Genomic DNA, 26,845 nt, shown 5'->3' with positions numbered 1-26,845 from the left:
GCAATGGGATACTTTTCAGTAACAAAGAGAAATGAAGTACTGATACATACCACAACATGGATGAACCTTGAGAGCGTGCTAAGTGAAAGAAATGAGTCACAAACTATCAGATATTATGATTCCATTAATATGAATAGTCTAGAATAAGCAATCTATAGACAGAAAGTAGATCAATCGTTGCCTAGGGCTGGGAGGAATACGGGGAATTTGGGAGCTAAGAGATGCAGAGTTTCTTCCGGAGGACATGAAAATGTTCTACAATTGACTGTGGTGGTAGATGCACAACCCCATGAATATACTAAAGCTACTGAACTGTATCCTTTAAATGAGTAAATTAGATGTGAATTAAATCTCAGTAAAGCTGTTTTTAAAAAAAGGGACTATCAGTATCTGGTTAAACAGCTGCTTTAAGGCACTAAATACATGTTTAAGTGCCATGTAATTTATAGATATTATTTATCTTGCTTGTTCATACTTTTCTTTCGGCTCTTAGGTACTACTAAAACTACTCTAACCTATTCTTAATCACAACCAAACTCTCCTCAAATTTCAATGAGGAAGTTACTAGTACAGCTACCAATTAGATTATTATCCTAGGAATATTCCCCAACTAAGCCACCTGATATTTGTTTTGCTGATTCTAAGACTCATAAAATTGGGCTTCAAGCTTCACATTGATGAGCAACAGCCAGGAATGCCCACAAAGAAGTGGCATTCCTGAACAGTGTATGATACTGCGAGCTGGTAACTGGCAAAATATGTGATTTGTTTAAAAGCCTTTTGGAACAGGAGAAAGCATGACCAGTGCCACTTCCAAGTTTCCACGTCTATAAAATAGAGGCATGCAACACCACACTTAGGGTATTTTGTAAAGCAGAAACGATAATCATATGAAAGACATCATAGAATTTAGTAAATAAGAGCTGCAATGTTATTATTTAGATGGCCATGCCCCTGAAGAATGCAGGCAATACAAATTTTACAGAACAAAAGGGTCAACCTCTGTGGTTCACAAACAGAGGTATTATAATACCTCTAAACTCTTTTTATTCTTAATTTTGTATTAAAAAATTTCACTAGCTGGAGATGGGAGTGAAATTAGTCTCTCAGTGGAAAGAGAGAGTCTTCTTCATGACTTTAGAGCCTTATGTGGTTTAAAAGTAGCAACAGGTTCAATTATTCAAAGATCAAATCTATTGTGGAAATAGGACAATTAATAACATATTCAGCAGAACTTCAATATACTGGACTAGATATAGCAATGCTTAGCATTTATATGCATTCGAGCTTTCAAACAATTTCACAATAAATATATAAACATGAACTTACTATAACATAATTTTATTTAAGTCTACTACACTTCAGCTTCATTTAAAGGAAAATTTAAAAGCTATATAAGTATCTCAAATATACAGCATATTATACTTCCAAAAGAAAACTAACACTTGTAGAAATAAAAATACTATGATTAATGTATAAATAAGGAGAATAATTTAAAGTGATAATAATAAAAGTTCAAATGAGAGGCAAACTACTTTAACTTCTAACATATTCCTTTATAAGCTAAAACTCATTATACTTCTTCATTAAAATCCAAGCACTAGGACAAGTAACTAGTTCCTCTAGTGAATTAAATGTTATTTTATGAATTTTATATTCATTCTATTAAGTACTGATAAATTATTAATAATACGTACGTTTAACATTTATCTTACAAAATGCACTAGGGATACATTACACACACACACACACACACACACACACACACACACACACCCTTTAAGAACCTGACACCATTTATTCTACCTGTAGGGAAAAAAAAATCACAACTTATGGTAGAGTTTCATATAAATCCTAATCTGATTTCAAATATTTTTAAATCCTGATACCAGTATGTATATGGCAAATGCACCCAATATATTTCTGTAAGGCTTAAAAGTATATTAAAATTATGAATGAAGAAACAAAAAGATTGAGATTAACAAGCAAACTATATTATTACACAGTAAATCAGAATTGAGGATAAAGAATCCTACCAACCCAAACATCCTCAAATATTCATGTAGAGATTGTAGCAAATACTCTGCCTAATGATCAAAAATTGGGCAACATCTAAATAGCCCTCCTTGTTTTTGAGGAGACCTATTGCAGGTCACATATTGGGAGAAGAAAATTCACCTCAGGCTCTCTGTTAGGTGTTGCTCCACGGATCCTTATATAGCGGTATAAAAATTATACATGATTTAAACATGACATTATTTAATAAATGATTTTGAAACAAGGCAGTTACCAACAAAAAGTGAGATCACTGCACACTACATAAAAAACAAAATTCCAGGCAATACATGCAGTTTTAAAAAATATATAATAATAATTTTAAGGAAATATAGGGTAATAGTTTTCAGATCTTCTAATAGGTAAGCCTTTCCAAACAAACAAATTATGACTCCACAAGCATTTTAAAGATTTAAATTTCAAAAACTGCCAGCACAAAACTAAAATGCTGCGAAAAGCATCTGTAACATAATGACAAAAAAGAGATTATCATTTATATATAAGAAGCTGCCAGAAACCACTGCAAAAGGACGAACAAACAAACTGAAAAATAAGGAAGAGAATATACTTGGATTTTCTTAATTGATGATATGTAAAGTTGGGAGGGAAATTAATACACTGAAGTAGAAGAAAATCCTAACAATGCAAATGGAAATCAAAGTAACTTGTAACTCGAAAGTAATTTTTGTGAACCTGAATATTACCAGAATCCATTTGACCTGAGAAGTAATGTAACAAAGCATTCCACTGATAGCCCCTTGAGATATATTTGTAATAATTCTGAACACATAATCTTTCAAAGACAAATTGCCAACTACATGACAGCTATAGCATATAAATAAAGCTGACTGCATATATAACCAATACAATCTGAACAAGCCAGTTTTACCACATATGGAAACCATAAAACATAGAATTAAAAAAAAAATTCTTCAAGAATATAAACAAAATGTACACCACAAAAGTATCATAGGTCCTTAATAACGATCCCTAAAAAAAGACTGCTACAAGAGCATAAAATTATGCATCAATATATTGCTGACATTCTATTGCTTAAAATTATATTTAAGTCAACTGCTACAGCACTAGTTCACATTTTCATTATAAATCTGACAACTTTTGTTGCTATTTTCAAACTCTGGAATGTTGGCCTCTTCTTCCTCATCTATCAAAATCCAATTTACCCTTTAAAGTTCAGCTAAAATGCTACATCTCTTAGAAGCTTTTCCCCTGTTAGCATTAATCTCTCCATTCCCACTCGGAAAGCACTTTGCTTATTCCTTTAGTCACAGCATAAGACTGTGCCTTCTATTAGCTAGCTGATTACATTTGGGTCTCCCTCACTTGTAAACTCTCTGAGAGTTATTTTATCTATGGACAACAACCTATGAGTCTATAGAAAACAACTAAGTACAGTACAGTGCTACACAAGGCTAGCAAACACATTTTTTAATTTAATGAATAAAAGAATATAACACGAGTTTCAAGAAAAAATGGGAAAACAGTACTGATTTTATGATTCATGAAAATAATTCAAATTAAAAAACTCATGAAAAATAAGGGTAACATCCTAAATAAACAGGCTAATAATTTTTAGAGGAAAAGGTCATGAGAGACAGATTCTTAAGATATGGACAGGAAGCCAAATAGAAGCCTCAAGCTTCATCAAAGAAGTCATTCTTGAATATAAGAAAGCAAGCCACACAAAGGTTCAGTGACAGGGGAAGAAAGATCTTTCTTCACCTTCTTTCTCCAAGTGGAAACCTACTTCCTACTGGCACGGACAGAATAGCTGGAAAACAGTGCTGAAGAGAGGCTTAGCTCACCTTTCCAAATCCTTAAAGAGATAAGTGATGACTAGCTGTGCCCTGGATGCCCTCCATTCCTGAAAGCAAGATAGCCAAGCACTTGAAGATTCTTACCTCACTCAACTAGATATTATCATTTTTTAGCCCTTGGGAAATGGAAAACTCTGTGCCTGCCCACAACCTGCATCTTGTATAAAAGGTAAATCCATCATTCAACTTTAAAACACACATTCAAAAAGCATGGTACATTTTACAACGAAGATTCTGCTTCACATAGTCAACAATAAAATGGACAAGTAGAGTTTTACAAATTGGGGAAAGACTAAAACCAAAGTGAAACCATGAATAATTATAATCATTGATTTATAATGGTTATCTGCTTAACTGCAGACTTTAATTTCTTGAGGGTGGAAACAATCACATAAATCTTTGAATGTCTCATGTCTATAAAATATAACACCTGGCACACAGAAAGTTCTCAATAAATGTTTGTTGAATAAATGAACAAATGAGCAAACTGAAAAGCAAAACTGTGCATTCATTTATTTTGTTTTAAATGCCATACATTAAGCCAAAATGTATGTTGTAGTTTTGACATTAACTGAATAGTCAAATAAGTGAGTATGAACATACCACAGATCAGGATTTTGCAATCTGAGGCTCAGAGGCAGCAGGGAATGAACTCTGATATTGTATATTTAAGTGTTTAAGCATGCATGTGAATTTTTCTAGGACAGGCTCTATAACTGTCATCACATTTTCATAAAGGTGTAGGACTACAAAAGGGTTAAAAATTCTAAAGATGCGTTATCAATTTTAAAAAATAAAAAATATAAGTAAATATTACATACAATTTTATGTTGTACTAGAAGTTTTAATCTCCCTTTGATGAATCAGAAAGGCTCCTGGATCTTATGGAGTACCAATGAGTCATTAATCATTCAGTAATTAATAAATTCTTTTTCAACCATGTTACTGTGGAATATGTGGGAGTTAATTATTATACTTTAAGAAATTAAAAGACACTAAGTACATAATCATTAATAGGCAACCAATATTACTCAGGCAAAACAAAAATATTCAAACGATTATGCTACATAACATTAATGCATAAATGGCAAGTCATTCTCATAAGTGAAAATAGTATTTTTACAGAGCCAAAATTAGCAATCCAGAGTTAGCTGGAATGTTTAACAGAACAGGAAAAGAAAAAATCCTAGGGCTCTATATCCTATCACTCTATCCTAAGAACTAAAAGTAAGTGAAACAGATAGGAGCTCTTAGAAATCCAATGTTTTGGATACAATTTTAGTAATTTGATTATAATGCTCAGTAAGTAGCTAAAACAGGTGTCCTTTTTCTAAGAAACTGAATAGCATAAGTCTGCTTGTAGAAACACTGTAACATCCAAAACTGTTCAGTTTAACCAAGCTGCTTTTCTAATATTGAGAATTTTTGATGGGAGGAGGTGTGAAAATAGTTTAGCAACATAGAGCATTCCTGAGGAAAGCTAGGGAGCCACAGGTGATGTGCCACATTATGTGGCATGAAAAGGCTGAGACCTCTAGGGTCTCAAAGTTGGACAGAGAAGAAAATAAAAAAAGAAGTGAACAGTAAAAACTGATGCTATGAATACTCTGACTATTCTCTCCCTTCCTCTGGACTCAAATATTAGGAAGAATAAGCACAAACAGTGTTCTCTCTACTCTTCGCATTTGCTCAGAGTGAGCAGGCATTATGATATTAACCAAGCAAGCAGGACCACATACTATTAACAAGTCTGGATGGATGTATTTTATGGCCTGCCTCTACTTACCTTATTTAGCAAGAACAGACAATAAGAACAGAGTAAAGGTGTCTCAAGTTTCAAACAAAAAATTAAGATACTCCTTAAAATCTGAGACAAAGCTAAAATTAAACTCCTTTATACATGTTATCTAAGAAAAATGCCCAATGTGATCTGTGCAGGGCAAAACACTGCACACGTAGCTCTACCTACCCAGCTCTTCAAAGCAAAAGTAACGGTGCGAGAGAAGCAGAAGTAACTGCTTTCAGAGAAGTAACTGCTTTCAGAGAAGATAACTGCTATAAAATCTCAAAATCCCAAGAATGTGGCAATAACCTTGTCTTCCTATATGAAAGAGGCCACATTATGTACCCCTGCTGAGTCATGATCAAAATCAATTTTGATGATACGATGATCTTTTAATATATGCTGTTTCCATAATCCTTGAGAAATTCTCAGTTTTCATGATGAATCTTATCACAGATGAATAAGAATGTGAGCATCGATAGTCCTTTTAAAAACAGGACTGACAGACTTCTGTAAGAATAAAAGCTACAACTCCTCGAAGACTGAAGATAAAGCTTGGGAAATAAAGCATTTGCTACAGAAATAAGATAGCAGTATGCTACAGGTCATGTATAATCATTATTACAGAGGATGAGAGGAAAGTCAAGAAAAATTTTAGTCAAGAAGGATGCTAAATTGCGCCAAATTGCTTCTACTGCATTGAATTTAACATTTATAAAATGAATTTTAATGAAAAATTCTAGCTAATGATATATAAGAGAATCAACTTTTTTCCATCTATCTAAATTTGAGTTGCATAAAGGTAATTTTCCTACACATAACTATTATGTACATCAAGATGTAATATTTAGGTTGTGGCCCTGTATTTGTGAAATAATGTTGCTTTATATAGTACAAAAAAGGCTCAGCTGTGGATTACTCCTGTACATTTATTTTAGTACTTCTCAGTGGTAATACTAATGAAGTTGATTCTTTCCTGAACACGAAAATCAGTGCTATTTGTCTGACTCTCCTGCAGCATGTTGAAGGATAAATTCTATCAACAGAAAAAAATGTAAGTGTAACTAAAATTATAAGACAGATAGTTTTAAAATGTTACCATCTTGGTAGTAGTAAAGATATCTTGCTGTATCTTCAGACAAATTTTAGAGTTTTAATGAATATATTCAGAAAAAATTGATGACATTCATTTTAATTTAGTATCTCAGAAGAAACAGAGAAACACATTATCTTTAAAATAAAAGTTGGCTTATTACTACTCATGAATGTTTTTATTAAAGGACTGGATCTAACTATAAATATACCTAAGAGATACAGGATACATAGAATATATAATAAATACTACAGTTTCCCAATGCTTTCATTATATACACGATTTAATAACATTGTCAGAAGAAAATGATTATGCTATCTAATAACAAACTAAAATTGAGTCATCATAGCTGTTTTAAAAACAGCTATAATTTTATTCTGTAATACTTTCATTTCATGATATTTTTGAAAATAATGTATTTGCTGATTAATTTACTAAAAACTTTCGATGATAAGCATTTGAACCATACCAAGTGCAAAAAGTTTTAAAATTATATCTTCTACCAAGTTAGATGAACATTATTACCAGTATTGTAGCTTATTCCTAAATTTGGCAGGCCTATTAAAGCTAGCCAGATAACACTGGCAACTGGAAGAAGACTGCAGTGATTACACTCTACAGGGAATTCACAGAAAGGGCAATGTAAAATTCAGGGGAAAAAAATTCGATGATGAGAAGAAACTACTAAGGTGAAAATATGCATATGTATGTTGAATGGCATGATGGGGTGTGGAAAGCAGACTGCAAAAGAGTAAAGTTGAATGAAAATATTTGAGAAATTCAAACAAAATTTCTCTGCTTCAACCTTAACGTTTAATTCTTCCCCTCCTACTGAAACAACAGAAATCAGGGTTTTCAATAAAACATCCTTTTGCGGTCTTCAGACTTAGTTACCACCTATTTCAAACTTCTCATCTCTAGATTCAATAGTCTTCACATAGCCACTTGCACATAAACTAAGTCTTTACACATTATCAAAATATTCTGTCAACTATACTCCAACAAAAGTTAAAAATAAATAAATAAAAAAACTGAAGCAAATATGGTAAAATCTGCCCAGTAAATATAATATAAGGGTCATTTAATTATTTTCTGTATGTTTGATATATTTCATAATGTAAAAAAAATCAAATAATGCTCAAAATAAAATTTTAAAACACACTAAAAAAAAATGCTGACCACATGAAAATGAGACTTTTCCCCCCCATCCACCCCACCAAAGAGTAAACTTAGAGCTCATGCCACAATAAAATTTGCATATGTATAATTTAATAAATTAAATCTTTTAAAATATTAACTCACTGAGAACATCTTTGTGTTCCCAGCATGAGCCACAGCAGCTGGCAGGCATACAGTCGATAAAGACAATATTTCATCAACACCACCACTGTTTCACATTTTTAACATCTTTACAATATGGTTATATCTTACAATTGACAGTGAAGCATAGCTTTTCTTAATGATACATAAAATAATGATGCCTCTTACAAATGTTGCTGTTTCAAATTAGACTAAACAGAGCAATAAATGTTAAATTTCGTTGAACTAAATTAAACCAAGGTGAAAGTGCCTGACTGTTAACTACATTAACTCTCAGAAAGCTGAAATCCACGTTTTTTTGATTCATTCTTTTACATGTTAGTCTGTTTAAAAGCTTACATTTTTATATAGAATAGGTTATATCTCCTTAATTATCTTTAAAAACAACCCAAGTACTATGCCTTTTGACTGGGATGTTTAATCCTTTTACATTTAAAGTAACTACTGATAGGGAAGAACTTACTCTTGCCATTTTGTTCTTTTCTGTCTGTCTTGTAGCTCTTTTGTCCCTTGTTTTCGCTCTTATGGTCTTCCTTTGTGTTTCACTGATTTTTTTTGTCGTGATCTACTCTGATTCCTTTCTCATTTTCTTTTGCGTATCTTCCATAAGTATTTTTTTTGGTTACCACAAAATTTACATAAAACACCTTACAGTTATAACTATCTTAAACTGATAAAAAATAAATTTCTATCATATACAAAAGCTCTACACTTTTAGTCCCCTCCTCCAACACATACTTTATGTTACCTAGTCACAATTTACATCTTTTTATGTTGTAACCACTAACACATGTTTACAGGTAGCTCTTTTTTATACATTTGTCTTTTAACTTCTATGCAAGAATTAAAATGATTTACATAACAGCATTACATATTCTGTACGTGTCTATATATTTACCTTTTCTAGCTTATTCTATACTTTCATAGGCTATTTTATACTTTCATATGCTGTCATGTTGCTGCTTAGCATTCTTTTCTTCATTTATTCTCTACAACTTATAGACTATACTTATTTTATAAGTAAAAATGGCCAAAAAATTTGCATCAGTATTGTTTGACAATTATAAATCACAATTAAGTTTCTAAGACTTAGAGTACTGAAGGAGCTGTGTTCCTGAACCAATAAAACAGTTCCAGTCCATTAAAATCTTGACCAATTTTAATAATACCTACCTGTTCCTTTGCTCAGATATGGAGGCTTAAAGAACTTCACAACACCATAGACATTGACAATCATGCCACTCTTAAGTTGATTCAGGGGTGTATATACATAATGTGTGGCTGGAACCTAAAGAAAGACAGTGAATATAAGTATTAAGATTTTAGAATCATGTTATGATCAAATTTGTAAGTTAGCAAACTGATCTGCATTTTTTCCTTCTAAGTGTCTAAAAAGAGACTGTAGCCTGAAAAAAGGAGAAATGCACAGCTTATAAAGGTTGCTATATAAACCATCTAGGTTTTCATATAAATAACTTTGATTATAAATGGTGTAATTTGTACACAGCTCTAAAAAATGCAGTTTAAGAGACTTTTGTTCTGGTTTTTAACCTTAACTAATATCACTTCAAAACTTGTGGCATATATTTATTTTTTTTCCTATACTGCTATGAAGATTTTAATAAGGCCTAAATAAAGCCAGATTTTGATTATAAATGATATAAAGACATTAAACATGGTAATAAAAGAAAAAAATTTTTCTGAAATAACTATACAGAAGTTTGGAAAGAAAAGGGGAAGTGATTTCACAAGAACGTCTGATGTTAGTCAAACAATCCTGAAAAGGGTTCAGACATCTGGCCCCATCACCCACCCACTTCACTCCCAGCTGGAAATAAGGTTACCTATCACACTAAGAGTTAAAATTTTAAAAATCAAATCAAAATGAATTGTTTTTTTCAAGGAAGCTGATCCCTCAGGTCAAACACAAGGGCAGGGCTTGCTTAGAAATCTCATCAAACCATGATATTAAAAAAAAGTAATGAAAGAAAAACAATGGTCAGCATATGGGACAGAATAGAGACAATAGGTACTCAGCTGACAAACTAACTGGATCCAATATATTATCTTAACAAATATCTCCCTAATGTGGAGATGAATGGGAAGGCCAGCACAGCTCAATGACCCTAACCATTATGGTTTTCCAAGTAATGTATTTGTTAATTCACAACCAGCAATCAACATCTTGATTGTAATTTGGCTCTCAATGTAAATAAGCCAGTATGTGTGTGCAGAGCAGCTACGTTATATTCTAATAGTTCAGAATACCTGAGCTTCCTGAAAAACCATTTTTGCCAAGTTCAGAGGCTCTCTCATTTACTTCTGCCTTACCACAAGTGCATGGATGTATCAAATATTTGAAGCTGACCTATCTATAACAATTTTGAAAAACACTAATATCAGAGTTAATTCATATTTTTTAAAAAGTACATCAATACTTTTATTGGTTACAGTTACCCTAAATAACAAATTTAAGTTATACAATTATGGTAGTATTCAGAATTTAAAACCTGTATCCCGTAGTCACTGTCAACTAGAAGCAAAGTCCTTGAACTCTGTCCAATAGAAACTAAAGGTAGAACATAAAATTTATTTTAAGGAGCCCATGGGTCGCAACTAAGGAGCCCATGTGCCACAACTAAGGAACCCGCCTGTGCAACTAAGGAGCCCATTTGCCATAACTAAACTTTATCAACATATTACCTTCTTTCCAGTTTCACTCAGCTACAAGTAGCTCACCTTTAAAAATGGGAACCTTCCCATTGCTATGAGATGACAAAATTTTATAAAATATTTAAAATATGACTTAAAAGAAAAAGCAAAATATATCACAAGTATAATAAAATTCTTTACTTAAAATTACATAATTTGTCAAATCACAATTCAGCACATAACAATCTGTTTAAATATAAGCTGATGAAAAGCAAAAGAAATGAATTTGCCTAAGATTTAAAAGGAGTAAAAATCCCAGTGTCTTCACACAATAAAACATCTTTTCCATTTTAATTTTCTTGTGTACGTAACTTCTGCAAAATATCAGCAAATATTCCAGACAACAGATGAACCAGGTATTAATTACCAGGGAAATATATAACTCAAATGTAATATCATTATATATCAAAAAAGTAGAGATTATGTTTTCCCACTGTATTGATACTATTTCAAAATCAGTCTATAAAGTGGGTCAAATACATATATGTATGTGTGTGTGGGGTGTACATTTCTAAATTAAAATTAATACCATCTTACCAAAGACATTGATTCTGTAGAAAAATCTCTTACGGATTTAACATAAACCTGAAAAAAAAAGAGAGGACTTATTTGTATACAAACATGTCCAATGTGATTACAGACCTTTAATTGTAGTAAAACTACACACTTTATAATATTCCAGTTCACAGAATGGCATAAAGTTATAGCTTACAAATTAAGAGTCGCAGGTACAAAGTTGTCTAAGCTAAGCTTCAGTTTAATTCACCAATTTTAATATCACAGAACCACACCTGGCCCATAAAATGCCCTGTTCAGACAAAAAAATAAAACAAAACAGGCAGATGTTGGTCTGCAGGCACATAGCTTGACCCAACTCTACTTCTCCACCTGACAGCCTTGACCAAACAGGCAGTCTCCAAAAGTGTATGTGTGTTTGTGTGGGGAGGGGGCGGGGGGTGGTGAAGTGAGACGGAGAGGATGAAGACCTTCATAAAGAATGAAATAGGAGGAAATCAGTTTTACCTAAAAAGGGGCACCTGATCAATTTAAGATAAAATCAAGCAGACCATCAAAAGAGGATGACAGTATAACTGCAAAGAATATATTGATCAGGTTTAGAGTGTCTGCGAAGCTTTAAGAATTTCAGTAACAAATAACTATCTTTAAGGGATCCTTCTCTGCTACCTGGAATCATTCTAAATATAAAGCCAAGAAAAGGATTTTTATTTTTAAACTTAAAATATTTAATTACAATAATTCAGTCAGACTAAATAGTTTATCTGCAGATACACAGAAATACTACTTCTATTCCATTACTTTAGCTCATTAAAACTACAATTAGAGACTAAAAAGTTGCATACTTACATAAACAGTTGATTTGAAGTCCTCAGATGCTTTCAAAAATAAGCGAAGTTTACCATCTCTGCTTGTAGATGAAGATGCTGACAAAATAACAAATCCGGCCACTGCAATGGTGTCCTATATAGAAAAAAATAATTTAAAAATCATCAAAATACCATAATTCTGAATGCCATATAGATTCTTATTTTTATTACTATGTAAAAACAGGAATCATTTCTATAAAATGAAAAGCTGGTTAGCCTAAACTTGTTTAATGCTTTCTGAATATAAGATTGAGACTACCACCTCCTACAAAAGGGTATCAGCAATGTAGCCATAGATAAGTACAGTGCTCCTCTTAATGGACCAGGAAAACACTACCTAAATCACTTAGAAATTTTTATTTATCTATTAGGGCTTCAAACATCAATGTTCATCTCAATTTATGTGAATAAGTGTGCATGAATAAACACAACGAAGAGACAGTGATGAGCCAACAGTATTAAGAATGGAAATTAAATGAAACTAAATCTCTGAGAGACTACATTGAGAAAGACATGTCATTATTGCAAAAACTCCATAGTTATAAAACTAACATGAGCATAAAGATCCAGGGTATGAGACATAAATAGGACATTTCCATTTACATACTAATAAGAACAAAGATACTTTCTTCCCACGTAGGTTTATAATAGTAAGAAGAAGCCAATCTCCATTTATTCCTGCCTCTCTCATTCTTTAGTTAAATCTCTTTTCTTATTTTCCAAATACTGGAACATCCACACTTAGTGAGTCTTGTCTTGCTGTATTTTATATACACACACACACGCACACACGCGTGCGCACACACACACACACACACACATATTATTATCTTACTCCTCTAATTTCAACACCAAAACCTTAAGATAAACAGAAATTCCTGGGCCTTAGGCAGCTTCCTTCAATAATCTTAATTTCTACCAAATGGAACTCTTCTGCATTACTGATTTTTATTTTGCACATATGAGTGTGGTGTCAACCCCCAGGAGTCTCTATTTAGGTCCATTAATTAGGCTGTAAGCACCTTGAAGACAAGGGTCATGTCTTATTCTGCTTTGTATTTACAGGGCTTGGCACAAAGTAGGCCCTCCATAAACTATCTGTGAATCAAAGGAAGGATCATAAATGGCCTTTCTAAAATCTCTGGCCCTATCCAGATATTTTAGCTCTGCAAATTTCTGCATTTTATTTTCTTCAGGTGAGACTGCAAACATAATTGTGTCTGTGCTGTTAATGCTAATTAAACACAATGCTTCACAGTTAAGTGGGAGAAAATTTTCCTTCCCACTGAAGATTTTCTATGTTTGTACCATGGTTTAGGCAGTTTTAAAGGGGAATAAAATAAAGAGCAAGAGTGCTTCTGGAATAAATTACTATTATAACTGAAAAATATGCAGTTTTTCCAATTTACCTTTGAACAGTATATTCTGATTTAAATGAAAACTTAAGATTTCAGTCAAAGATGTAAAGTTGTTTAATCAAGCTAACACAGGAGAATAAACAGAAGTAGGGAAATCATTGGTCAGTTCTAAATTCTCTTCAAAATACAAAAAATAACATATCTCATTTTATTTTTTATTTTACTTTAAAATGTCTTAAACATAAATATATGGAAAGATATACACTAAATGAAAGTGTTAGGGGAAGAAATGCATATTTTTCAATTTTTCTGTATAAACCAAACTTAAAGAATAAAAGTATTTCTTTTATGATGGAGAAAACATTTTTAAATAAAGAGAATAAATCATTAAAAGCAAGATATCAGTATTCATAACAAAAATTTTTCAAAAGTCTATTCTAACATTAGCAACAAAACTCAGTAAAAGGTTACAACTTTTCCTCTAGCATACAATCGACAAAATGGAAATAAGAACCAAAAATACTTTTAAAGAACCTACATGCCCGTTGACAGACGAATGGATAAAGAAGATGTGGTACATATATACAATGGAATATTAGCCATAAAAAGGAAATTGGGTCATTTGTAGAGATGTGGATGGATCTAGAGACTGTCCTACGGAGTGAAGTAAGTCAGAAAGAGAAAAACAAATATCGTATATTAACACATATATGTGGAACCTAGAAAAATGGTACAGATGAACCAGTTTGTAGGGCAGAAATAGAGACACAGATGTAGAGAACAAACGTATGGACACCAAGGGGGGAAAGTGGCAGCGGGGGGCAGTGGTGGTGTGATGAATTCGGAGATTGGGATTGACATATAGACACTAATATGTATAAAATAGATAACTAATAAGAACCTGCTGTATAAAAAAAAATAAAATTCAAAACTTCAAAAAAATAGTTATTAAAAAAATTTTAAGCTACAAATTAAACCTATAAAAAATAAATGTTCAATTTATTAAGTTTGTTTTATTTTTTTAATTTAATTTTACTTTTAATTTTTATTGGAGTATGGTTGATTTACAATGTTAGTTACAGCGTTAGTTTCAGGTGTACAGCAAAGTGAATCAGTTATACATATACATGTATCCACTCTTTTTTAGATTCTTTCCCCATATATGCCATTACAGAGTACTGAGTAGAGTTCCCTGTGCTATATAGTAGGTCCTTATTAGTTATCTATTTTATATATAGTAGTGTGTATATTTCCATCCCAAACTCCCAATTTATCCCTCCCAAATTTATATTTATAAACATGAATTTATATTTAATTTACACATATAAATTGCACTGAAGGCCCTCAGTGATCTCATCCCAAGTTACTTTGCCTGCTTTATCTCCATATACTTCCATTCAATACAAAATAAATCAGATTCTCTTATATACCCAATGTTTTTCCACATATATTTTTTGCATTTTCTGAGTACCTATCTTTTAAAATCTGGGCTGTAAATGGTTCTTCCCTGGGAGGTTTATCTTAGCTTGTACCCCAAAGAAGGAAGAAGGAAAAATAATTCTTCCTTCCTCTGAACTCTCCTATGCCGCATTTTAATATTTTTCATGTGTGTTATTTATAAACTTTCTTAATGTTTTTACTGCCCTGAAAACTGTAAGATCCTTGGGACTAAGAATGTCTTATCCATCTGAATATCCCACACAAGTGACTAGTGGAGGCTTCTGTTCATAATCAGTGGTCAACAAATATTTGTTGAATAAATTAATCAACACTGGTAGAAACTGAAATACAGATCTAAACAAAAGAGAAAAAAATAAATGGCTTAGGATTCATGTCCCATCAATTTATTAATCATAATGACTTTCAAATTAATTCAAATACACAGAGGATTAGAAACATAAATATATAATAGGCTGTTTTAGCTTGTATAAACACTCATTAGATTGAGTTGAAAATGAGATTTAACACACACTGTTCTAAGTTTCTGAGAAGAGCACAGCATACTGAAGCCATTCAAACAAGAATGGGAATTACACAGTTCAGTGGTGAGACTAAAGTATTCTGATATGTCAGAGTAGGTGCCTATCTCAGTCTGCTGAAAACAGTATTAGAAAACCAGCTTGAGAAGCATAACCCTGCTGCTAAAAATGATAAGGTTTTAATTGCTATCTTTGCATCAAAGTTATAAAAGTGAAAACACATTTGAAATGAAATCTTTGAAATAACTCAGCATACTCAGATATCAGCAAAGCAGTCATTTCCCTTTTGTCACAGTGCCTTAGATAGATTAAGCCCTCATCATTAGACAATTTTCAGTGTAGCCAACAGGAATATTTCTACCGCAAACGAGTTGCAGAGAAAATGAGTGAAATCAATATGGGTCTTTTTAACGTAAGCGTTCTTTAAAAATGAACAACTGAAGGAAAAAAAATCAGACAACTTACTTGCATATAAACAACCATGGTTTTTACATGCTAATATCTCCCAATGAGGAACACAATCAGTAGTGAAATAGGAAGCAAACCAATAGGTAACAAAAATACACAAAACCAGTGTATTAATTTGCTTATTTTTAATGGATAACATACTAAAAATTCTCAAGTCATCACTGAGCAGGAAAAGGGCAAAGAAAATATGAAACAGTTGATAATTCAAAAAGAAAAACTTATCTGACTTTAACAGGCATTAAGTAATTTTTACTATACTGACCTTGCAAATACTGTTAGGTTATCACATCTTAAAACACTGTTAAAGAGTGAAAGGGTACAGGGAAAAACCAGGGACCTGATGTCATTGATAGTGCAGTGACTGACAGAAAATGTTTCTTTAGCATAATAAATGTATTTCATGTGTATTAGCACTTATTGGATCATGTAACACCAAGGACATAATTGGCATAAAAACCAAAATCTTTAAATGGTCTACAAATCATTTTATGATCTGATGCCCACCCAGCTCACCAGCCGCATTTCGTGTGACTCACTCTGGAACTCTGCCTTACTGTAATTCCTTAGCATTCCAGGATCCTCACTCAGGGCCTCTGTATATGCTGTTCTCTCTTACTTATCTACTCTCCCCGTACCCCTATGTTCATTCTTTCGGCTATTTTTCTCATTCTGCTACTCAATCTTCTTAGTACATATCATATCTGGATAAAATAATTAATTACATAATAGTTGTTTAATTCCACTCTTCTCCATTGAAAACTATTCCATGACAGCAAGGTCCATAACTGTCTTATTCAGTTAAAATGTCTCTGACATGGAGCAGACAAAAAACATTCAACAAGTGTTTAGACAACTCAATGAATACCTAAATATATGAATATACACACACAAACACACAGACATTACATAAAATATACCTTCATTAAATCTTAACATAAACTATACAACTACTACAAAACTTACTTCATAGAATCTTAGCATTTTAGAATTGTGAAGGACCTTAGAGATCGCATAATCAAACACCTTCATCTTTCAGATAAGAAAATAAGGGCCAGAGAGAATAAATGAGCAGTTTAAGGTCACACACAGCTAATTAGTTGTAGACTAAGACAAGAACCCAGATCTCCTGACTTCTACGGTAGGTACTACTCTATCTCCTCTTTCAGAACTAAATCTTATAGGAATGGGAAAAAACGTATTAACAAATGTCTGTAACTTTGACAGTTTTGTAATAAGACCTTTTTTTAAACTTTTAAAATACTTTGGAAAAGTCTTTCCTATTTTGTATCTACATATTAATGTTAAAACTTTCTTTAAATGAAAGTTAAAACTGAAAAAAATGCCTCAGATGGAGGGAATTTCAATTAGACCATTTGTATTCCCACAAAATGTACCATTAATCTAGCAAAGCAAAGATGTTTTAGGATTGCTGTATTCAAATACAGAGCTAATCTTAAGGAAATAAGCGACGAAGAAAGGTGTAAGAATCGAGCTATAAAAATTCATTCTTTTTTTTTTTTACCCTGTGTATGTCCACATTTATTTTTTATTTAAAAAAATTTTTTTAACATCTTTATTAGAGTATAATTGCTTTACAATAGTGTGTTAGTTTCTGTTTTATAACAAAGTGAATCAGTTATACATATACATATGTTCCCATATCTCTTCCCTCTTGCATCTCCCTCCCTCCCACCCTCCCTATCCCACCCCTCTACGTGGTCACAAAGCACCCAGCTGATCTCCCTGTGCTATGCGGTTGCTTCCCACTAGCTGTTTTCCATTTGGTACTGTATATATGTCCATGCCACTCTCTCACTTTGTCCCAGCTTACCCTTCCCACTCCCCGTATCCTCAAGTCCATTCTCTAGTCGGTCTGCATGTTTATTCCCGTCTTGCCCCTAGGTTCTTCGGACCTTTTTTCTCTTTCTTTTTTTACTTTTATTTATTTATTTATTTTAATTTTTTTTTAATTTAGATTCCATATATATGTGTTAGCATACGGTATTTGTTTTTCTCTTTCTGACTTACTTCACTTTGTATGACAGTCTCTAGGTCCATCCACCTCACAATAAAAATTCATTCTTTTATGCAAAAAGTTTTACCTTTGATTTGCAACAATCTTTAACCTTAATACTATAAACTCTAAAATAAATAGACTAATTAGACCTCCCAAATGATCAACATTCGTGATTTTAAATGCAGAAAGAATTTAAACTAAATTGTGACCTCAGTCTTCACACCATTATATTTTAAAAGGAGAAACCTTGACTTACTATTACTAACATCCTATTATCTGACAAGTACTAATTAGTTGTATGGTTCTATTCTATTTTAATGAATACCTATTTAAAATATATTTCAAAAGCAGAAGACACCTTTCATATCAGTTAGGAAAAACAATAATATCTAATATATCATACATGTTTTATAGATAAATGTACATGTTTTGCTAACTCATTATATTATAAACCTTTTATATTATTTTTCAGGTAAGAATTTAATAAATACAAGAATGTTAAGGAAGGATAAAGATAAAAACATATTTAAAATATAAGCAAACAGATCCCTAATATTCAATACCATGTATTTATTTTTAAAACACTTCTCTAAGACGTCCAAGATACGTTGTGAAATAAAGCAATTTACAAAACATGGATTGTATGATGTCATTTGGTAGAAAATGTACATATATGTTTATATGTATATAAAGATACATACATACATATGTAAGTATACATATATACACACATATATAAAAGCTGGAAGGATACCAAAAAAAGAAAAAGACATAGCAGTGGTTTTATCTAATAATGGGAGTAGGTAATGAGAGTGGGTTCAGAGGGAGTGGGGCAGCTTTTGCTTTTCTGGTTATGCCCTTCCATGCTGCTTAAATGCTTTTAAAACCATGGCCACACAAGAAGAACAAAATCTTCTAAGGCAAACATTTCCAAGACCTAATTCAAGTCCACAATATCTCCTTAAGGCAGGACAAAAATACAGTCGTGGAGACAGAGCAGCTTCTGTACTTACTACAAGGTTAGCTTTAGAATAACTGTACTACTGACCATCAGGACAGAGGGTTACTAATGGCTCAAACGATAAACGTATATGGAAGCACTTTGCAATCTGTAAAGTTCCATACAAATATAATACGATATTCTCAATAAAAGATTAGTAATATAATATATAAAAGATTAGTACCATATTTTAGTAAAAGATTCCAAAAACCTGATTAAGCATTAGAAGCTAGCTTTAATAGATGTTTGAAAAATAAACAAATGTGTTTTGTTGCCTAAACTTAAGCAAACTCTAACAGCCTCTTAAGTATGGCCTTTGCTATTGAACTATGTAAAATAAAGGACAGAAAAAGGAACAGAAAAGTAAGTTCTTTAATCTCCTTACATCACTAGAAATTAGAATTTACGATCTCTTTATATCATTTCACTTCAAAACATCCAAACATGCCAGCCAGAAGAGCTCTTTAATTATGAACCCCTCCAAAAACAAACACACACATTCATATGCACACACAGATACACAGTCAGAGATACCCAGGACTAATGAGGAGGAAGGAAGTATAAGATAAACAGAGATCCATGCACTAAGGTAAAAAAAAAAATTAATATATGCATAATAAATGTAATACACACAAACCTCTCTAATAGCAACTCTACCTAGAACATTTCCTCCAAAGATTCTTTTGTATTGTCTTTGTAAAATGTTTCAAAAAATTCTTTAAGAAGATTAAAACATTACATTCATATTAGCACTTGACTCTCATGAACATAAAACTTTTCTAAAAATAATACAGGAAGATTTTTGTAAGATACGAAATTCTAATATCAGATCATTATTATTTCTGTGGAGTTCCATATTAACTCAACTATATACTGCGATAGAATCATGAAATTGGGCCTTTAAAAAGCAGTTCTTGATGATCATATGTTCATGGATCTCTTTGAGAATGAGGTAAGAGTTACAGACGGCCTCCTCAGAGGGGAAAAAAAATACATAAATACATTTACATACACTTTTAGTTGATTGAAGAACGCTTTTTGGCTACCTACACCCTGTTGGGGATTCACTGGAGACCCGCGCACCCTAGGGTCTCATCTTCATCTATAAACTATAGGCCCTTTCATAAAAATGAAGCAGGCTTTAGTTTTATTGCCAGTTGACTCTTAAAACAGGATGCTAAAACCTCTTCCTGATCATGCATTAAAATCAACTTTTCTCCCCTGAAGGAAACTGAATCACAGAGTGTAACGTCGTACTTATTAAAAAAAATATCAGGAGCGAAGAAAAGAAAGGTAACTTTAATGATCTTAGCAAATTGAAAGGAAGTAGGCTATTATTTCCTGGCCCAGGTCCTTGAAATCTCTAAAACTGTTAAAAGTGGACTTCTTTACAGAAAGGAAAGAGTTCATCTTAAATAACATGAAACTACATTTCATGTATATTTCAAATATTCTATAACCCATGAAAACTAAATATTACTAATTCAATGTACTATCGCAAAACTTGCCTATGCATACCTAACAGCCTGAAGAATGAGAAAGCTGTTAATACACTGATTTGGGGTTTTATTGGTTTGTTTTGAAGGATGGGCAGCCAGAGAAAATATCTGTTATAACTTAGTATCCACACGCAAATTAGTCATTAAACTGATTTTTTTCATTTTCCCCTATCTCATCAAAGTATTATAATAGAGAAATTGTTTTCTAGATCAAGGGAAAAATATGTAAGTTATTTTTCTAAATAAGTGTATCTTTCCCTATTAAACATCTACTTAGCATTCTCACTTTCATTCCTCTCTCTCCCTCCCTCTCACTCTCATCATTTCTGAGGAATATCTTCCTTAAAAAATGGCATGGGGGCTTCCCTGGTGGCGCAGTGGTTGAGAGTCCGCCTGCCGATGCAGGGGACACGGGTTCGTGCCCTGGTCCGGGAAGATCCCACTTGCTGCGGAGCGGCTGGGCCCGTGAGCCGTGGCCACTGAGCCTGTGCGTCCAGAGCCTGTGCTCCGCAACGGGAGAGGCCACAACAGTGAGAGGCCCGCATACCAAAAAAAAAAAAAAAGCATGATTTAGGGACTTATTAAACAGTGAATTCTTAATAATTCAGAACTGTCATCATAAACATTAATTATTTTAACAAAGCTGAAATAAAGTCATGCCTTTAAGAGCAAGAAGAATAATAATAAGGAACAATAACAGGCCTTTACTGGAGCCACCCACAAAAGTGCCTCATCAAAATAGCTATGTAGAGATACTGGATCCTACCCGGCCTCAAGCAGGTATGATTTTGTGTGTGTGTGCGTGTGTGTGCGTGTGTGTGTGTGTGTGTGTGTACACATGCTTTATATACTTTATTTCCTAGTCCCCTTTCTTGATAAGACTGTCAGATAGTACTTTTTTAGTATACTTGCCTCTAGAACTTCACAGTGCCATACCAACCATATTAAAACTATATCGCATTCAAAGTTTTTAAAATTGCATCGAAAATTAGTCTAGTTATCATTCTGAAGAGAAACAGTCTAATGAACTGTCCTAGGAATTTCTGGACATGAATTGCATGGCAACTATTTGATTTCATGAATTGCATGGCAACTCCTATTTGATTTCTTCAAATTGTGAAGTAAGATTTTAAGATATACCACTGACTTAATAACAGCTTTTCACTGAGAAAAAAAATCACTACACTAATTCTTTTCTTTGTTCAAATTATAAATTAAGAAAAAGTAACTGATTTACCACCTCCTTACAGAAACTTAGCAAAAAACTCCTAGGAGAGAACACAGGCAAAACGTTCTCTGACATAAATTGTACAGTTTTCTTAGGTCAGTTCTCCAAACTACAAACACACACACATATACAACTAATCAATTCTGGGTCAATTCAACAAATGCTTTAGTTTTGGTCTTTATACATCCACAATAGCTTCTGAATTACTGCTAAGGTCTCCTCACTGAGTTCCCTACCTAAAGTCTCCTCCTGGTAGAAGAAAATAAATTTAAAAATAACTTATGAGATAATCAGGGAAATTGGAACACTGACTTGATATTTGATTATATAGAGGAATTACTGTTAAATTATTTAGGCATAATGATGAAATTGTGTTTATTCAAATAGATAGTAAGACACATAGATATACATAGATATGTGTGTATATATACATGAATACATTGATGATATTTCATGGTTTATAAAAGCTGATGTTAATATTTCAGTAGTATAATTGTACTATGGTATGTATTCATTTGTATATATACATATACACATACACATATAATTTTAGGATGCTTTCTCTTTTACATACTGAAATTTTTAGGATTTAAATTATATAATTCCTGATATTTGCCTCAAAATAACCTGTGGCAGTAAAATGAAAAGATGAAACAGATGAAATAAGAGCCTGAATGCTGATAACTGAAGTTAGATATTTGGAATATGGACAGTCGTTATACAATTCTTACCACTTATAATATATGTTAGAAATTTTTCATAATAAAAAGTTTAAAGACTAACAAATAAAATATTCCACTAAAAAACTAAGTGCCTACTCTTTGATGTTTCTCCCCAAATCCTCCAGGCAGATTCAGCCTATTGAGGCTGCTATTCCAGTTCTATTATAGTTACCACCATTAAATGATTTTCCATTAGGCTAGAGATAGTGGACTCCATAAGGTCAAGCACTGTGTCTTATTCATTTTGGTTTCTCCAGAGCCTAGCACAGAGTCAAGCAAAATGTCAGCACTTAATAAATGTTTACTGAACCTAAATGAAAAAAGAGACAGAGTACAGACAATCTCATCTGACTGTGCCATTTTGCAGAAACCATTGTTTTTTCCCACGTCATTTACTTGTTAGTAACAACCATAAATCAAAAAGGATTGAAACCATATATCTAATATTCCTGCAACATCATTATAGAAGTACTGTCTAACTCTGAGCAACTTATTTGGAGACTTATCAATGACTCAACAATGTTTTACAGCTATATGCTTCAATATTGTTTAATTACCAAAACTGGTTTTGCAAATATCTAGAGGATCTCCAATTAACATCAAAGATGTTATGAGATTCTTACAGAAAGTTAATTTTAAATCATTTTAATACGCATGCAGAAAAAATCTGTAAGATTATACACCAAACAGTGGTTAATTTCTGGAGATGTGCTGTCCAATACAGTATCAACTAGCCATATGTGGCTATTTAAATTTAATTAAAATGATATTATACAAAGTTTAAAATTTAGTTCCTCAGCTGTACTAGCCATATTTTAAGGGCTCATTGGCCAAATATGACTAGTGGCTACCATATTGACAGCACAGATATAGAACATTTCCATCACCGCAAACAGTTCTACTGGATGGTGCTACTGATTTTACTGTGCTGATCTTGTAACCTGCAACATTGCTAAATTCATGTATTAGCCCTAGTAGCTTTCTTTTGGATTCTTTAAGATTTTCTATATATCAGATCATGTCATCTGAGAAGAGAGATAGTTTTACTTCTTCTTTTACAATTTAGATGTCTTTTATTTCTTTCTTATTTAGTTGCTCTGGCTAGAAGTTCCAGTACAACGTTGAATAACAGTGGTGAAAGCAAGCATCCTTGTCCTGTTCCTAACCTTGGGAGGAATGCTTTCAGTCTTTCACCACTGACTATGATGTTAGCTGTAGGTTTTTCATAACTGATCTTTACTATGTTGAGAAGTTCCCTTCTATTCCTAGTTTTCTGAGTGTTTTGATTATGAAAGTGTGTAGAATTTTTCAAATGCCTTTCCTGCATCAATTAAGATGATCGTTTGTGTTTTTTTCCCTTTGCTCTATTACTGTGATACATTACAATGACTGATTTTCTTATGTTGAACCAAACATCATTTCTGGGATAAATCCCCCTTGGTCATTGTGTTTACTCCTTTTAATATGCTGTTGTGTTTGGTTTGGTATTATCTTGTTGGGCATTTAGCAGGCATTTCTTTTTATAACAATTATAGAAAATATTATAAAAATACAGAGTTATAGCTCATTATTTTTTAGTTAGTGAGAATTATTTTTTAATTAAGTGAAGAGAAAATGTATATATCTTTAAGCTATTCTATTGAACACTAAAAATTAAACTTAAGTGAGAGGAAAAATTGTCCCTTTTTATGTCAATGATAAGTTTTACTAACCTCTTACAAGTGTTCAATTTTAAAGATGTTGCTTTTTTAAGTATAATTTTTTATATACCTACAAATATATAATGAATCACTAAAATATGGCCTATGGGATAAATACAGCATCTTCAATAATTCTAAGCCTACTGCAAAAAAGATAAAGTAATATAAAAATACTTTACCCCTTCATAGAAAACTTTAGCACAGTCCTTTGCTAATTTTCCAAAAAATAATACACTGAGGGTGTTGATATCCGAATTTGAATTTTCTTGTTCTGTGGAGAAACACAGACACACAGAAAAACACTTTAGATATAAAGGTGTTCTAGACAAGAAAATTGATGACAACTAAATTCTAAAAACTATAGATAATTCAAAATATAATTATGAAGAAGAGTAATTAAAACGTTTAAAATTCACTTGTAGTTTACTCTTAACACCTTAAGTATCATAAAAATAATGTATAGAATGCTACTAGGTGTTGAAACCAAAATTATAACTAGTTGCACCTAAAATATGTTTTACAAATTTCTGTAAATACTACATTAACATCATATAATGACCACTTTCAATTTATTTTCACATGGTTATGATCAAAAGAACTGAATAAGTTACAATTATTCAATTTTTATAGTGTATAACATATCACTCCCCAAATACTTCATTTTTACTGATCTTCTGGTAATCTATAAGTATTAGAACATGAAGTTTTAATCTAGGGAAGTGTGTTCTTCTCCCCCAGCACCCGCATATTGAAGAATAAACGAGCATGTGTGTGTAAAAACCAAGCTATTTGTGATTTTGACAATGAAAATTACTAGGAAAAGAAGAAACAAACATTTTACAGTAATCTCATTTGTATATTCTAGGCTTTGATAAAGAATCTCCATAATCTTCATTCTTCAGAGGCCACCTCCTAGAACCACTGAAGCAAGTCCAAATACTAAGATTCAATTACTATGTCATCAGAGGGAGGTCGCATTAATATAAGCTTTCAAACATTCAACTACTCGAAGAAACTGCCTTTATATCAGACTTTCATGTATCTATGAAGTACATGAAAGATCTTTCTAAAATTTGCAGTGTTACTTAAAACTCCTGAATCTGCTACTTTATCACCAGCAATGAAACAACTACATCTGTCTATTGCCTCCTTTCACTTACCTCTTTCATCCAACTCCTCAAAACAAGTATATACATAAACTGAAACACTAATGTTCCTTAAAAACAAAAACACAATGGCTTCTAATCAAGATATAACTTACTTCTTTAATATCTTAAATGACCTATCAAATGTCTATTTCTGGCCATGACAGAGTAACAGGGACGGGATTTGCTCTCCGGCCTTAAAGCAACTAGAGAAGTAAGAAAATATATATAAAACAACAGTTTTCAGACACTGGACAACAGTAAGTGCAGGTAAGTGATCTCTTTGAGATGGAAAACAAAGCAATAGCCCCAGCTTACTTCCTGGAAAGAGTTTCCAGGCAGCAGAAAATGGAGGTAAAAATCCAAAGAAAGCCCAACAGCCTCACTGAATTCAGAAGAGTTCAGATTTGAGGACAGCAAGGCAGCTAGAATCTGCATGACATGGTGCTGAAAGGAAGACAGCAGCATAGATAGATAAGAGCGCTCTGGAGATGGGTGCCTTCTGGTCTTTGGTTGAGTACTGATCTACAAAAGCATGGTAGGAAAGGGATTAGAACCACTTGAAAGAAACAGGCAGAACAATTCTGAGACTCACACAGGGCTGTGAACTGTTCTGGTTCCAACCAGCCAGAGTGGAATCCTCATACACAAAACACATAGTAAACTTGTCAGAAGGGCACTTCCTTAGTGATAAGGGCAAATTAGCCCCCAAATAAAGGCTGCTCTAGATCCATCCTACCAAAGCTAACCAAACTGATTCCAAGAGAATTTACAGTATTCCAAAACAAAGACAAATAATATTTAAAGGATTACAAATAAATCCAATATTTGATAATATAAAATTCTAAATGTCCAGGATCCAGTTAAAAAACTGCCAACCATACAGAAAGGAAAAACACGTAAGGATTGGGGGGGGGGCAGGGAATCAATAGAAAAAAACTCAGAAATGACAGTGATGACAGGATTGCCAGAGAAGATTTTGGAACAGTTATTAAAAGTACATGTTCAAGGAAGTAGAAGAAAATAGATGAGGAGAACTGGCAGATATGAAAAAACTCAAGATGAACTTCCAGAGTTGAAAAATATAATATTAGAAGCTAATAGTACACTGATTGGAGTTAACAGCAGATTAACAGACAAGAGATGTTACTGAAAACTGGAAAATAGAGAAAAATTAATGAAAAGAAAGGCCGATTTTAAAGATCAGTAAAATAAATCTCTAGCCAGAATGATCAGAAAAAAAAGTGAGAGAGAGAGAGAAAATAGTCTCAAATTATCAAATCAGTGAAATGGGACACCACTACAGATCCTACCAACATTAAAAGCATATAAAAAGTATATTATGAATAACTTTATGCCAATATATCTGACAACCAAGATGACCTGATAAATTCCCTTAGAAACATAAATTACCAATCACTACAGGAAAAGACAGATTCCTATCATATTTTTCATAAATTTAACAAAATATTAGCAAATCATACCTAGGAATATATAAAAGGATAATACATCAGGCATACCACCTTATCCTGCTCTATTTGTC

The 26,845-nt window shown here is 32.7% G+C and overlaps 1 protein-coding gene across 2 annotated transcripts in view; it reads right to left on the bottom strand.

The window, feature by feature from the left end:
• The window catches only part of POT1 (protection of telomeres 1), a 79,610-nt gene that overhangs the window by 49,127 nt on the left and 3,638 nt on the right, over window positions 1-26,845 (bottom strand). For both annotated transcript variants that reach the window (XM_082662221.1, XM_082662222.1), the window contains 4 exons: window positions 24,337-24,428; window positions 12,167-12,280; window positions 11,339-11,386; window positions 9,263-9,377 (listed from right to left, as the gene is read on the bottom strand). In XM_082662221.1, coding sequence (XP_082518347.1) covers window positions 9,263-9,377; window positions 11,339-11,386; window positions 12,167-12,280; window positions 24,337-24,428 — 369 coding nt within the window. The remainder of the gene's footprint in view (window positions 1-9,262; window positions 9,378-11,338; window positions 11,387-12,166; window positions 12,281-24,336; window positions 24,429-26,845) is intronic.

The sequence above is a fragment of the Grampus griseus genome, assembly GCF_964374135.1.
Source record: "Grampus griseus genome assembly, chromosome: 9".
Taxonomy (NCBI): domain Eukaryota; kingdom Metazoa; phylum Chordata; class Mammalia; order Artiodactyla; family Delphinidae; genus Grampus; species Grampus griseus.
This window is presented reverse-complemented; position numbering and strand designations above follow the sequence as displayed.